Source organism: Simochromis diagramma, unplaced genomic scaffold, assembly GCF_900408965.1.
Source record: "Simochromis diagramma unplaced genomic scaffold, fSimDia1.1 OVJJ01000656.1, whole genome shotgun sequence".
In the NCBI taxonomy this organism is placed as follows: domain Eukaryota; kingdom Metazoa; phylum Chordata; class Actinopteri; order Cichliformes; family Cichlidae; genus Simochromis; species Simochromis diagramma.
Genome location: NW_024387038.1, coordinates 2,906,680 through 2,922,101, shown reverse-complemented (window position 1 = coordinate 2,922,101; position 15,422 = coordinate 2,906,680). Strand labels below are relative to the sequence as shown.

At 36.1% G+C, this 15,422-nt stretch overlaps 3 protein-coding genes across 3 annotated transcripts; 2 read left to right on the top strand and 1 right to left on the bottom strand.

Moving 5' to 3' along the window:
* Positions 1 to 1,746: 1,746 nt before the first annotated feature.
* On the top strand, positions 1,747 to 7,182 carry LOC120740977 (ubiquitin carboxyl-terminal hydrolase 35-like). Its single transcript, XM_040043565.1, has 14 exons — positions 1,747 to 2,214; positions 3,023 to 3,125; positions 3,217 to 3,338; positions 3,497 to 3,567; positions 3,745 to 3,870; positions 4,618 to 4,713; positions 4,874 to 5,005; positions 5,097 to 5,231; positions 5,347 to 5,384; positions 5,804 to 5,844; positions 5,929 to 6,185; positions 6,321 to 6,508; positions 6,977 to 7,079; positions 7,173 to 7,182. Exons 1-13 carry the CDS (start codon positions 2,112 to 2,114, stop codon positions 6,978 to 6,980), a joined length of 1,416 nt encoding a protein of 471 aa, XP_039899499.1. The 5' UTR covers positions 1,747 to 2,111; the 3' UTR covers positions 6,981 to 7,079; positions 7,173 to 7,182.
* Positions 7,183 to 9,511: 2,329 nt separating this feature from the next.
* On the top strand, positions 9,512 to 11,965 carry LOC120740981. The gene is made up of 2 exons (XM_040043572.1): positions 9,512 to 9,720; positions 9,856 to 11,965. Exons 1-2 carry the CDS (start codon positions 9,529 to 9,531, stop codon positions 10,615 to 10,617), a joined length of 954 nt encoding a protein of 317 aa, XP_039899506.1. The 5' UTR covers positions 9,512 to 9,528; the 3' UTR covers positions 10,618 to 11,965.
* A 2,257-nt stretch (positions 11,966 to 14,222) lies between these two features.
* On the bottom strand, positions 14,223 to 15,399 carry zgc:194655 (uncharacterized protein LOC794380 homolog). The gene is made up of 2 exons (XM_040043588.1): positions 15,131 to 15,399; positions 14,223 to 14,567 (listed from the first exon to the last, which is right to left on the bottom strand). Exons 1-2 carry the CDS (start codon positions 15,273 to 15,275, stop codon positions 14,434 to 14,436), a joined length of 279 nt encoding a protein of 92 aa, XP_039899522.1. The 5' UTR covers positions 15,276 to 15,399; the 3' UTR covers positions 14,223 to 14,433.
* Between the last annotated feature and the right edge of the window lie 23 nt (positions 15,400 to 15,422).

Sequence of the window (15,422 nt, the reverse complement as noted above, 5' to 3'; positions counted from 1 at the left end):
CTAATAAATAATAGTGATAAAAATAAACAAATACGGTATTTTACAGTGGCGTTTATAGAGAGTTTTTTGCAGCACTGACTTTTAATAAAATGCGTAGGAGAAGGGAACAGCTGGTAAACAAACACGCCCACTCATCATGAACTGGTATATCAGATGATTTCCAGCTATGTTTGGGTGTCCAATAAGGGAATGCATTTACACACTGAACAATTGAGTGTGTAAATGGTGAGTGATGCACAGCACAGGCACTATAATGTAGACAATGGTAAACTGCTTCTCATAAACACTGTTTGAAGATTGTTACCATGTATTTGTTTTTCATTGGTTTGTTTTTACAAAAAAAACCCTGAATTTGCATTTTGTAGAGAAAATCTAATATATCAAACCCATTTTTATAGAGCTGTGTAAAACTCAAAAAGAAAAAGAAGACGCATGAGTGGTAAAAACAATCATTTAGATGAAAGTGAAAGTATACTCAGCCCTGTGACGTCAGACCCAGAAGTACCTTATTAGCGTCCGCAGCAGAAGCGGAGGGAGCGCACAGAATGGGGAAGCTGTACCAGGTCGTCGTTTCTGGAGTAAGAGGTGGGAAGGTGACCGTCGACCTGAGCAACACCGAGGAGCAGTTCAAGAACATGACAGTGGAGCAGCTGAGGGAAAAAATAAGACAGAAGTTTCCAGAAACTGCAGGTAAATACAAAGAGAAGTGAAACACTCATAATTTACGTTGTATTGTCCACACGATGAACGAGCTCAGGGTAATTTTCTTGGTTTCATGTTGTTCAGGTTGTTCCAAAATGTCCTTTGAAAATATATTTAATTTGTTGTGGCGGATCAAGACTTAGATTTCTTGCTCGCGGAAGAGTATAATATATTTAAAGTAAGCACTGGGGCTAACGAATGATCCAAAGAAAAGTAAGCTACATTATGAAGCTTTGTTTATTTATTTTGAATTTTGCTATAGATTCATTTAATTATTTAGTTTAGTAAAGTGAACCGTTAACGCAGAAAAAGTAGAAACTCTCTTATTCTCTCTCTCTCACTCACTCTCTGTGTGTTAGATGGGAATCTGCGGCTGATATTCACAGACAAGAATCTGGATGAAGATAAGAAGGCGCTGTCTGAATATGGAATCCAGCATATGTCTGTTATCCAAGTAGTGCTGAGACTTCCCGGAGGACTGAGAGCCTGAGCGAGACAGGCTCCACCTACAGCTGCCAATGCCGTTGACGCTACGTGAAAGCTCTCGCAACTGTTTACATATATTTTAGCCTTGTTTTAAAGCACTTCTGATACACTCATTTTTCACTGATGAATAAAATAAAACTGTATTATTTCAACTGTGTCATCTTTGATTAAGCGTGCATATTTGGAGGTCCTTAGAAAACAGAAGCCGTAATAATACGTTAATAAATGCAGGGCACGTTTTCTCACGTTTCCTCTAGTGTATATCCAGCAGGAGGTTCTCTGAATCATGAGCAAGAAGCATAGTGAGTGATTTGTCTCTGAAAATCTGTGATTAAAAATTATTTCATAGATTAAAACAGTTGTTGAATTTCAAAGTGACGCAGATGACGTCAATGAATACATTTCACAATACATCTTTTCTTGTGAAGGTACATTAAATACAATATTATAAGCTTTGTAAAAATGAAATCCAGATCTCCTTTTCACCCTGTCAATTACTTCATATGCTGCGTTCATTGTCTTGCGTAAATTTCATATACTACCCAATTGATCTTACACCAATTTCAAGTCCTGAACTAAAATAGATTCCGAAACTGAAGTCCATGTTAATAGCTCCTGTGTGTTGTGTTTGTGAGTCAGAACATATTAGGTGTTCTTCATTCACATTTTTAATAATCTGGTTCTGAAAAGAAAACAACTGTAAATCATTGTCAGTCATCTAGCTGTCTTTTGATAATTTCGAGATTTCCAACACAGCATGAAGGCAACATTGCAGCAACTCGACGAGAAGAGAAAGAGAAAGTATTCCGGTGCTTTTAAATTCACTGGATCTGCAGGTCGCAGTTTGTTTGTTTGCCTCGAGAATAAAGTAGTTTCCGAAGGATCCAGAGAAATGCCTTGAAATAAACCGAAGGAAGGATTGTATGTGCTGTTGTTTATTTCCCGTTAATTGCCGTTTATTCCTTTTAAGGAGCAGTTTCTTCAGCAGAAGATCAAGTGAAGTGAAAATGAGCGGAAAGGACACAGGTATTGTTTACAACAAATATTTCAAAGATTTTAGTAAACATTTAGAGCAATTTTTGATTGTTTTTTGTTTTCCTCCTCAAGCGTATTGTGTAAGTTGTATATTTATCCAGCGTCCAGGAATTTCGATTTCCTTTTTGTCTTTTTTAGTACCCTACTCGTGTACTTGGAGCTGGCTTTTTTCCATTTAGCCTTCATCAACATCCTTATCATCATAAATGTTTAATAGATAGAACATTGCTGAATTCTAGATCTCTCTCAGGATTTCTGAAGTTATGTTTAGATTCTTTTTTCTAACCAATTTATTGCACTGTTTATTACTTAGTTTGGACAGACACTGGAAGAGAGCTTTGCTTGTTCTAGTTGACCAGTTACTGAGGCCACTATACTCCTGGCAATGCTCCATCCTTACATGGCCCTGATCTATGGGTCAACGCAATTTATTTTGGAGGTTTACAGGTAGTTCTTTACTGGCTCTCTTTTTTCTCTCGCACTGTAAAGTTTGGAACACAATATAAATCGGCACGTGCTTTCCCAATCAGCCGACCACATCAAACAACTAGATTTGACTAGAAGTGGCAAATTAGATATTTTAGCGTAATATCGACAAAAGAAATTCGAAATAAAAAATACCCAGTTAAACTCCTATATGTAGAAATTAAAATATAATAATTATAGAATAAATTATCAATAAATAAATAAAATATAAATGGGTTTGACTGTTTTGGTTTATTTCTCTTTGGGTATTTTATGATCCAGGCTCATGTTTTAAATATATTTCTTCTTTGTATGAATTCTCTCTTCCCATCAGCTAACGGGTATCATGGGCTGATAAACCAAGGATCCACATGTTACTTGAACAGTGTGCTGCAGGTGCTGTTCATGACCAAAGACTTCAGAGAGGCTGTGACAAGGTTTGTTGTCCAGCTTTAAGTGTGATTCTGTATTTATCATATATGAAGTTTACGTTGCATTTTTAATCACTCATGTTTACTTCCTGTGTAGGTACTCTGGACAAAATCCCCACTCTGAATTCCTTGATCATGATTTGAAAGCCTTATTTGATGACTTACAGAACTATACAGCATACACATATAAAATAACAAACAAGCTGGGCATCGACAACGGTACAGAACAACAAAACCTTTTTAACACTGTAAACTCCTGAGCACTGTATAACTTTAAAAATATTACTATCATTGATCTAATTATTTCATCATTATAAAAATGGAAAATTGTAGGGCAAAATTACAAAATGACTTTTACAAAAATGCATTTGTCACAGTGAATGAACAGCGTGATGCTGCAGAGTACTTTGAGAGGATTTTAAGAAAGACCAGTCCTGATGCATCAATGGTAAGGTCTTCATCGATGCTAAAGGATATCTATATCTATACACTGGATCAATATATCACTGTTTAATTGTGGAGTCTTTGCCTTAGAGTATAAAATGCTTTGAACAACTTTTGTTGTGAACAAATGCTTTCTAATTATAACTGAAAGAAACAGATTTTTGTGCATCTGTATTTTCAGATCTTCCACGGTCAGTTAGTAAACAAAACCACCTGCTCTAAAGGTCATGTAGAGACTGACAGAGATGCACCATTTTGGTATCTTCCTCTTTCACTGGTGGATTGTTGCAGTGAAGACTACAGTGTGGTAAGGATCTGACAAGTTGCAAACTTCTCAGCATGTTCTGTCTGCCAGGACATGACAGCTGTGAGGAAACATTTTGAACTTACATGCTTTTGCCAGTAAAAGATATATAATATTTGTATATTTTCCCCAGTAAATGACTGTTTTATTAAATCCACAGCATGAAGTTTAACATTTAGCTTTGCTTAAGTAGATTCTGTGCAGCGCTTTGTACTACCAGAAGTCTGAAGCTGTACTTCCAACTTAGTCTCCCACTGTTGTTTGATGTTAATGAGTGGAAAGGAATCACAATGAAGAATATAGGTATATAATCATGTATGTCCACTCTTTTGAGTTTTCTGGTTTGTCTAAAGTATCTGATTATTTAGCAGGAAAATGTACAGCAATGATCTCTGAAAAAAAACCTGTAAACGCTGTAATTCTGATACAGGTCATACAAATTAAAAAAAAAGAAAAGAATTAAACCTAAAAGTCTGCACTTTAGTCACATATTGACTGATTTACACTCCACTGTGGTGGTGTACAGAGCTGAAACTACAAAAAAAAAAACAAAAAAAAAACCCAGTGGTAATTTTACTTCATGGCTTTTCTTTTCACTTTTCTCTTAAACAATACATCTTAACCTTTGAGTCTGAATTAATAAAGTTAGTAGGCCATGTTGAAAATCTTCCTCCTTGAGGAAAGATTCTTAGCTTCACTTCACTGGTCAGCACATGATTGTTTGAGCTGATTTTGAATAACATTTTTCAGGTGAAGGGCGTTGAAGAGTTTTTTAAACCTTCAGGTTTCTGTGGAGAAAATCAGATGTACTGTGAGCAGTGTGATGACAAAGTTGATGGTACTATGGTGAGTTAAAAAAAGTTTATGATTCTTTTATTATTCTTTAAATAAAATTATGAAAACATATTGACTTGTAATGGAAGCAGACAAGCTCCTTGAGGTGATTGTTGTTGTGATTTGGTGCTGTATCAGTAAAACTGTCCTAAATTAAATGTTTTTCATTCAGAGAGATGTAATAAAGCATCATCCAGATGTTTTGTGTCTGCTGCTGAAGAGGTTTGAGTTCAACTATAGTTACATGTCACACTTCAAAATCACCTGTTCTGTGGAGGTTCCCTCCACCCTGCAGATGCCAGAGGTAAATGTGCAGAATATTTTAGTATTTAATCATAATCCATTTTATTTTCTTCAGTCATTCTGATGTTTGCCATTTTTCCTTTGGTAATCAGAGTCAGAAATATGAACTATATGCATTTCTCGATCATTTTGGGGATCTGAGAGGTGGACATTACTCCGCCACAATCAAGATCCAGGAGAAACACAGAGACAGATGGTATCAGTTTGATGATACCAGAGTCACAGAGGTCAGATAGATCACATATACATTTTTGATACCAAAATACGTCCCTACATTACTCATGCGTTACAGTGGCCCAGCTGATCATTCATGTCATACTTTATTATTTTTTACATCATCAGCTTGGTTTTCAGCCATTCCAGCTGGATAACACTGAGAGGTAAGTTTCTGTGCTTGTTATTTCCACTGCACATTATTTTCCAATTATTTCTTAACTTTTCAGACGATTATGCACTAAACATGCGTCAAATACACTTTTCTCAATTACAGTGTGCTACATGTTGAAGTATCATATCACACTGTGCTATAATCACAACTGCAGATTTTTTCTGTGATTGATTCAACTCTGTCCCCAAAACTCTCCTGTGCAAAAGCAAAATAATAAAATCAATGAAAACAATTAAAACATTTATGTGTATATTTTAATATTTACTCTGTTAGTAAAATGTAAACATACACAGACACATATTAATACGTCAGAAAACACTGCTGCAAAAATAAATATGTTATAAAATATTATCCAAACACATCACTGTGAAACTGTGAAAGTAACATATTTGTTACATGTTTGTCAATTAGGTCCCAGACTACATATCTTCTGTTTTATAGCAAAAAGAAAGGTAAGAGAAAATATTTTTGTTGTCGTTTCCTCAGCTGTTTGGTGCCTGAATGATTTTGTTTCTACTTTGTGCTTCACACTGCAGATACTGGTACTCCAGAGTCCACAGATGTGTCCACCAGTGGACCACCCACCATCAGTAATGAATATGATCAGAGTCAAGATGGGAAAAATAAGAGCAATAGAAAGAGAAAAGGGGAGAAGACAGACACTGCGGATAATCCAAAGACTGCTCGCTTAAGAGAAGCAGGGGGATCACCTGACACCCCCTGTAACGTAGATCCTCTGGACAAAGAACCAAATGAGGACAAAGGAACCACTGGAAGTGATGACCTGGATCAAAAACATACAGAAGTGGATGATGCTGAAAAGAACAGACCAGATAGTAATACTGATTTTAAACTTGATATCAGTGATCGATCAGCAGTCTGTGATGATCTAAGCAGACAGTATGAGATGAGTAAATTAATGGATGATAAAGCAGATAACGATGAAAAGGCTAAAGATAAACAGTCAGAGAAAAAAAGCCATGCAGAGCATCCAGCTGACACTGTTGGAGAGAACATATGTGAACATCAGGAGAATAAACAAACCTGTAGTCCTTCTCATGCTGAGGAGAAAACTGTTGGAGAGTACTCGACAGCTATTCAGCAGCACCTCTCTTGGTAAGATCTGATGCCAGTTTTTTTTGTTTTTTTACACACATATATTTAACATCTACGTCTATTGTTTTTAGATGACTTTCAATAACCGCCCTTACAGGTAGAAACACTTCTCTCAGCCACTCCTGGTTTAGACTGTGCTTTTCACACTGTGTGTGAATGTGTGTTTGAATGGGTGGATGACTGAATGTGTGAAGCGCTCGGGTCCTCAGGGAATAGTAAAGCGCTATACAAATACAGGCCATTTACCGTTTTGTCTAGCCGCACTGCTATAAGAAAGAAGGTGTCTCTGAACATTTTACAAATAAAGTTTTACTGACAACCTTGACCTTAATGGTTCAGTTTGAATAATTCTTATTGTTTTATTAATTCATTGATTTAATTGATTAGCAGAAGGGGTTTTAATCTATGATCCACCATAATTATTTGCTCATCGTTCTGAAATTTACATGATCAGTCTCCTCCCAGCAGCTAAGAGGTACCATGGACTGATAAACCAGGGAGCGACAGATTACTTGAACAGTGTGCTGCAGGTGCTGTTCATGACCAAGGACTTCAGAGAGGCTGTGACAAGGTTTGTTACAGCCCAGCTTAAGTGTGATCCAGTATTTATCAAATATGAAGTCTATTGTGCATTTTTAATTACTCATATTTTCCTTCTGTGTAGGTACTCTGGGAAAAATCCTCACTCTGAGTTTATTGATCATCATCTTAAAGTCTTATTTGATGACTTACAGAACCACACAGCATACTCATATAAGATAACACAGAAGCTGGGCATTGACAATGGTACAGTATGTTAACACACAAAACAGCACAACCTTTGAATTGTTTGAAGAGTCTAATAAATTGATCTAAAGTAGATCAATTTACAACAAGTCTTGAAGTAAAGTCTTCTTCAGCCTGTGCAGTTTTTTAACGTAATTTAATAGTTTAACTTGTTTAAATTGTTAGACTGGATAATTCTAAAACATTTTTAATTAAATAACTTAATTGTTTTGTTGAAAGCATGCACATTTATTTCCCCACCCAGTGTATGAACAGCGTGATGCTGCAGAGTGCTTGGAGAGGGTTTTAAGAATGACCAGTCCGGATGCATCACAGGTAGAGACTGTTCTCTTTGACTGGTTCCAAAAGTGAGCCTATCAATGTGAAAGCTGGGTAAAAAATATCACTTGCCAACAAGTATTTGTGCTTTTTTCAGATCTTCCACGGTCAGTTAGTAAACAAGACCACCTGCTCTAAAGGTCATATACAGACTGACAGAGATGCACCTTTTTGGCTTCTTCCTCTTTCACTGGCAGATTCCTGCAGTGAAGACTACAGCGTGGTAAGGATATGACAAGTAACAAAGAGACGTGCAATACATAATAATTTTTCTGCATATATTTACCTTTAGGTCTTGAGTAAAATTCTGATTTATGGCACTGATGCAGAGATAAATAATTAGATGTCCATGTTTCAGTCAGAGACCAGCACGCCGAAATAATTTTAACAGTAACACAACTGAAAGACTGTGTTCAAAAACCAGTAGAGTGAGTTTATTTGATGGCAGCTGCTAATAATGCAAAACCTTTTACATTTTTATGTTAAATAAAGTTAGTGTATTGAAAACCTTCCTCCCTGAGAAAACATTTACCAGCACTTTACAATCACAGCCTTTATGCTGGTCAGCACATCTTTGTCAGAGCTGATTTTGAATAACATTTTTCAGGTGAAGGGCATTGAAGAGTTTTTTAAACCTTCAGATTTCTGTGGAGAAAATCAGATGTACTGTGAGCAGTGTGATGACAAAGGTGATGGTACTATGGTGAGTTAAAAATGTTTTTGATTCTTTTATTATTCTTTAAATAAAATTATGAAAACATATTGACTTGTAATGGAAGCAGACAAGCTCCTTGAGGTGTTTGTTGTTGTGATTTGGTGCTGTATCAGTAAAACTGTCCTAAATTAAATGTTTTTCATTCAGAGAGATGTAATAAAGCATCATCCAGATGTTTTGTGTCTGCTGCTGAAGAGGTTTGAGTTCAACTATAATTACATGTCATACTTCAAAATCACCTGTTCTGTGGAGGTTCCCTACACCCTGCAGATGCCAGAGGTAAATGTGCAGAATATTTTAGTATTTAATCATAATCCATTTTATTTTCTTCAGTCATTCTGATGTTTGCCATTTTTCCTTTGGTAATCAGAGTCAGGAATATGAACTATATGCATTTCTGGATCATTTTGGGGATCTGAGAGGTGGACATTACTCCGCCACAATCAGGATCCAGGAGGAACACAGAGACAGATGGTATCAGTTTGATGATACCAGAGTCACAGAGGTAAGATAGATCACTTATACATTTTTGATACCAAAATACGTCCCTACATTACTCATGTGTTACAGTGGCCCAGCTGATCATTCATGTCATACTTTATTATTTTTTACATCATCAGCTTGGTTTTCAGCCATTCCAGCTGGATAACACTGAGAGGTAAGTTTTCGTGCTTGTTATTTCCACTGCACATTATTTTCCAATTATTTCTTAACTTTTCACACGATTATGCACTAAACATGCGTCAAATACACTTTTCTCAATTATAGTGTGCTACATGTTGAAGTATCATATCACACTGTGCTATAATCACAACTGCAGATTTTTTCTGTGATTGATTCAACTCTGTCCCCAAAACTCTCCTGTGCAAAAGCAAAATAATAAAATCAATGAAAAAAATTGAAACATTTATGTGTATATTTTAATATTTACTCTGTTAGTAAAATGTAAACATACACAGACACATATTAATACGTTGAAAAACACTGCTGCAAAAAATAAATATGTTATAAAATATTATCCAAACACATCACTGTGAAACTGTGAAGGTAACATATTTGTTACATGTTTGTCAATTAGGTCCCAGACTACATATCTTCTGTTTTATAGCAAAAAGAAAGGTAAGAGAAAATATTTTTGTTGTTGTTTCCTCAGCTGTTTGGTGCCTGAATGATTTTGTTTCTACTTTGTGCTTCATGCTTCATGCTGAGTCAAGATGTGAAAAATAAGAGCAATAGAAAGAGAAAAGGGGAGAAGACAGACACTGCGGATAATCCAAAGACTGCTCACTTAAGAGAAGCAGGGGGATCACCTGACACCCCCTGTAACGTAGATCCTCTGGACAAAGAACCAAATGAGGACAAAGGAACCACTGGAAGTGATGACCTGGATCAAAAACATACAGAAGTGGATGATGCTGAAAAGAACAGACCAGATAGTAATACTGATTTTAAACTTGATATCAGTGATCGATCAGCAGTCTGTGATGATCTAAGCAGACAGTATGAGATGAGTAAATTAATGGATGATAAAGCAGATAACGATGAAAAGGCTAAAGATAAACAGTCAGAGAAAAAAAGCCATGCAGAGCATCCAGCTGACACTGTTGGAGAGAACATATGTGAACATCAGGAGAATAAACAAATCTGTAGTCCTTCTCATGCTGAGGAGAAAACAAAAACAGATTTTCAACATGACACAAAAGGAAAGATTAGTGCTGATAAACCAACAGCAGAGATGTGCTGTGACACATTTCAGGATAAAGAAAAAGTTGATGATAGAAAAGAAAACATACTACAAGATGATCAGAGTCATAAACATGGAAACAGACACAGTGATACACTGAACATGCAGGAGATCAGTGTTACACATTCAAGTGATAATGATGTTTGTGTAGAGAGAGAAATCAGAGATGTGAAGGAGGACAGGAGAGAAAGAAAAGGTGACGAAAAAGGTGACCACAGTAAGTTTGAACAAAACACAGTAGGGGAGGTAAGTGGTGCTGCTACAACACAGAAAGATGTCGATGTGGAGGAAAAGAAAGAATATGAAGGAAATACTAAACAAATTCAGATCAGAGAGAAACCCCATCTGAGACCAGCAGGAGCAGAAATAATAGAAGCACCCAAAGAAAACCAGGATGATGCTACTAATGAAAAAACTAAAGCAGAGAGTTTTCAACTAAAAGCCAGACCAAAAATTCAGGGAGTCACAGAAGGAGGACGTGGTTCACAGAAGTCAGGAAAAGTTCAAATAACTTATGAAGAACAAAATGCAGACTCCAGATTTTGAAATCATCAGGACAAAGATGAAGAACATGAGAATAGAAAGTGTAGGGAAACCCTCATAGGGCAGCTCTGAGAGATGTGTCAAAAATAATGAAGGAGTCACTGAAAATAAATCTCAGACAACAAATGCAGCCAAGCCCAGAAGAGTAGAACTGAATGATGCAAGTCTGCCAGAGCAGCAGAAAAGAAGAACCAAAAGAGAAGAACGAAAACACCATGACACAAACTACCCAATATACACCAAAACTGATGTAGATGATGTAGAAATAGAAGCTGCTAAATCAAGTGGGTTGTGTTCATGTTTTGTTGCTTTGAAAAAATACAAATAAAAAAGCCAGACCAGGATTTGGAGTCAAATTAAGTTGAATCATTATTAAATGATTATTTATTTTATGTCTCCACATCCTTATGCTAATTACACATTTTATTGAATGTTTTTATATTTAAAATAACTGGGATGTATATTTTTTAAATCATCTGGTCGATATCTTAAATATATTGTTTCCCTGTTTAATATTTCCTAAATTGTTTTTCATATTAGTTATTTCACTTTCTTTTCTGCAAAGAAACTGAGGCATGTTTGATTATTGAATGTGCAGCTGTCACTTTAGCAATAAACATCAGCAGAGAGAGCACATTTCTTTGTTCTATACCCCTCTGAACTCTTACTTTTGAAAAAAACCTGTAAAAACAGCATATAAGGACATAAAGGAAAGAAAAAAAAGTAAACTAAACGTGAACACATCGGAAAATTGGAATGCAAGTCAAGTACGAATACTACAAGTTACAAATGAGTATGCACATACAGAGATTTAGTTTTAATAAGTTTGCTACAGTAATTTTCACAAACCTAGTAAAACAAGTATACCTGGTGATGTGGCAAGTCCTTTGTACACAGGTGTTTCTCCCACACCTTCTTTTACTGCTTCAGTCTCAGCTGAGATCATATCATGCCAGAAAACTTGTTGTACCAGGAAACATGTCTTTAAAACTACAGTATAAATACATCTGTCTGTAACCCTGTGATTCAGCCTGACAATACCTTACAGGGTTATTTATTAATTTTCAGAAACAAAGTCTTATTTTAGAAAATCTTGTTTGGTTTTCAAGTGGTCAAGTCATTTATTGCTTTGTTTTCATTGCAGAGATAGGTGCCAGCTATCACTGACTTTGAACTGGATAAGATTTCAAGAAGATATATTAGAAGATTTTTATATGCTTTCAGTTTCTTTGTGGCAATAAAAGGTCATGTCTCCACAGAACAACAGTAATTTTAAACAATTACTAACAGTTCAGTTTTTCTTTTTTTTATGTCAAATAATGGGTTTTATGTACTGCAGTTGAAGTAAGCCTTTGCCCTTTGTGGTAATGATAATGCTGTCTGTGTGAAGTTCCTTATTCACCACTCACAGCTTAGATTAACAGATTACTTCAAAACACTTTTTCATTTAGTCAAACAGAATGTGAAGCAACAGGTTGCCACATACCAAACACCACAGTTGGGTAATTTCCCTTAATTTTTTTTTTTTTTCAGAGAACAAAATGCCTGGCTCACATAATCCTCATAAACTCTCAAAGCACTTCACAGTATCAAACATATCTTCCACTGGATGGTTAAACAGGTGTGTCCACCCCACTGTAACTTTAAAGTAAGCTGATAAAATATTTCCAGCAAAAAGTTGAGAAGCCTCATATTTAATCCTTCAAAAATACCTCTTGTTTTTGTGGCCAAATAATTCAATCTTTGTCACGTTTGACCATAAAGCTTTTTTCCAGGTGGCATTTGGTTTTAAATGCGAGCCGCTGCAAATTTGAGTCAAACTTGAAGATGCTGACTATGGAGCAGTGGCTTCTTTCTTGGTCAGCAGCCTCACAGTCCATAGAGATGTATAACTGTCTTCACTATGGACAGTAAAAATGTTGTTCCAGCAGTTATAAATTGATAGCATGCTCGAGACTTGATGGTTCCTGGGTTTTTCTTAAACATCATACCCAGTTTCCTCTCGTTTGAGGATGACAATTTGAGTTTTCTTCATCTTCGTAAAGTAAGTAGGTAATACTGCGTACTTATTTTCATGGTGTTTGAACTGAAGAACTTGGAATCTGCTGACTTGTGTAAATCTGCAGTCCTAAAGGATAGTTTCAGTTCTTCATTTTGAGGTAGATCACTACCCCTTTCTTAACTGTGTGGGACCAATGAGAGGACCAGTTCAGACTAAGTTTCATGAGTCAGCAAACCTGCAGCTGGATCTTCAGCTGCTTCAATATTTATGAAAAGACACCAGAGACAAACTTGTGGTTTACTGTTGAATATGCTTTGTGACTATGCTGTAGGAACTGGACACATTTTTGGAGGTGAAGCATTTGAGAGAACATGATTATTAAACTTAACTGAAACTAAACTTAGAACTATTACCAACTATGAAAACAATTTTGGAGAACGTAAAGGCAAGTTTATTTGTATAGCACAATTCAACAACAAGGTGATTCAAAGTGCTTTACAGACACATTAGAAACAAAAACAAATAAAAAGCATGATTTAAAATTGATTAAAACAAGCAAACAAACAAACTAATTAACAAACAAACAAAGCAGTATATAAAATCAAAACAGATAAAATCAGAAATAGATAAAATCAGTAGTTAAATGCAAGTTTTGAAATTTAAGCTTAAAAGTGTGGATTTGGTGTTTTATTCAAATGCAACTGAGAACAGGTGAGTCTTCAACCTGGATTTAAATAAACTGAGTGTTTCAGCTGATCTGAGGCTTTCTGGGAGTTTGTTCCAGATATGTGGAGCATAAAAGCTGAATGCAGCTTCTCCGTGTCTGGTTCTGACTCTGGGAACTGATAAAAAAAACCGGATCCAGATGACCTGAGGGATCTGGAAGGTTCATACTGGGTCAGGAGGTCACTGATGTATTTTGGTCCTAAACCATTCAGAGCTTTATAGACCAGCATCAGAACTTTAAAGTCTATCCTCTGACGGACAGGCAGCCAGTGTAAAGACCTCAGAGCTGGACTGATGTGGTCCACTGTTTTGGTCTTAGTGAGGACTCGAGCAGCAGAGTTCTGAATGAGCTGTAGTTGTCTGACTGATTTTTTAGGTAGACCTGTAAAGATGCTGTTACAGTAATCAAGCCTACTAAAGATGAATGCATGGACTAGTTTTTCCAGGTCCTGTTGAGACATCAGATCTTTTATCCTTGATATATTCTTAAGGTGATAGTAGGCTGATTTTGTTATTGTCTTAATGTGTTTTTCTAAGTTTAGGTCTGCATCCATCACTACACCCAAATTTCTCGCCTGGTTTGTGGTTTTTAGGTGTATAGATTGAAGTTCTCTGGTGACCTGTAATCGTTTTTCTTTGGCGCCAAAGACTATTACATTATAGAATATTTTGCACCTATAACTAAAATATAAAAAATGAAAATCAAACAGTGTCCTTTGTTTCAGCAATTGCCAATTTCCTAAAATTACTCAAAGTGAGCATACGGAATATATTTTATATTCAATATTTTATGGCCATCTACACGACTGCGAGACTAATGTGGGAACTGGGAAAAAAATAAATAAATAAAGATTAAAAATAATCAAAAACGCAAAGAAAATAACTGGGAAAAAGGTTTTATTTCATAGAACAACACAGACTGGTGTTGTATTTGGAATAAAGGATGATCAATAAAACGATCATTGTCACTAAACAGTAAAACAGTATAATAAGTGAACCATTTACAATACATGTGAACAGTGTCAAGAGACTTTCTAAAGCATCACAGAAAGTAGCAGCAGTAGTGGTACGACAGATGGAGATGATCTTAGTCAAGCTTTCAGGCCTCCAGGAACTTTCATCACCATGTGGAGGACGGACATGTGCTGGATTCCATATTCAGACAGAAGGGTGTCGTCTCCATCCAACATTTTATCTGTGAATATCAGGCGCAGAGCCTCCTCTCCTGCACACACACACACACACATTTTTTTTTAAAGTAAATCTATATCATTTTTATTAGGCACATCCACAGAGATGGATTAGATTATTAGCCCACATTTACTTACTTTACTTAAGTAATGTACTTAAAGTTGGATTTCCTCGTTCCTAGAGTGAGTTTTCACATAATGCACTTTTTTTTCTCTAACTGCTTTATTAACATTTTTGCCTTTAAAACTCTTCAACTACAAATAACTACATGAACTTGAGCAGTTTGATGTAGAGTTTGCACTAATTGTTCTTACTTTCATTTTGGGCTTCACTATTTACTTCACTCAGTTTTTATTGACAGTAACTTTTTTTAAATCACATGCGCACGCGCACAGACACAGTAAAGTATCTCTAATACTGTCATGCACTTTCATCAAACCATTATTTATCATCGCCACTTCCTTACTTTCACTTCAAGCTGAGTGTTTTACTTTAGGATTGGAACTTTATATAAAGAATCTCATTACAGTAAATATGCCTTTGAATTAATCAGCAACATAAAAGCATACATACACTGTTTTCTATCTGCCGTCTTACCTGCGGTCTCCGGAAGCTTCTGCGCCAATTTTTCCTTGAGCTGTTTCACGGTCATGCTCTTAAACTGCTCCTCGGTGTTGCACAGGTCCAACATCATCTTCTGACCCCTTAGTCCATGAACTACAACCTGGTAGATTTTTCCCATTTTGTGCTTAAGTCCGATTTGTTGCGCTTCTAAAGTCTGTCACTGATATGTCAGTGCGAACAGCTGTTTGGTTTCAAGGTTTGACGTCAGAGAGCAGATAAATTCTTTCACTTTCGCTCAAAATTCTTCATCTTCTAATTATTTTTA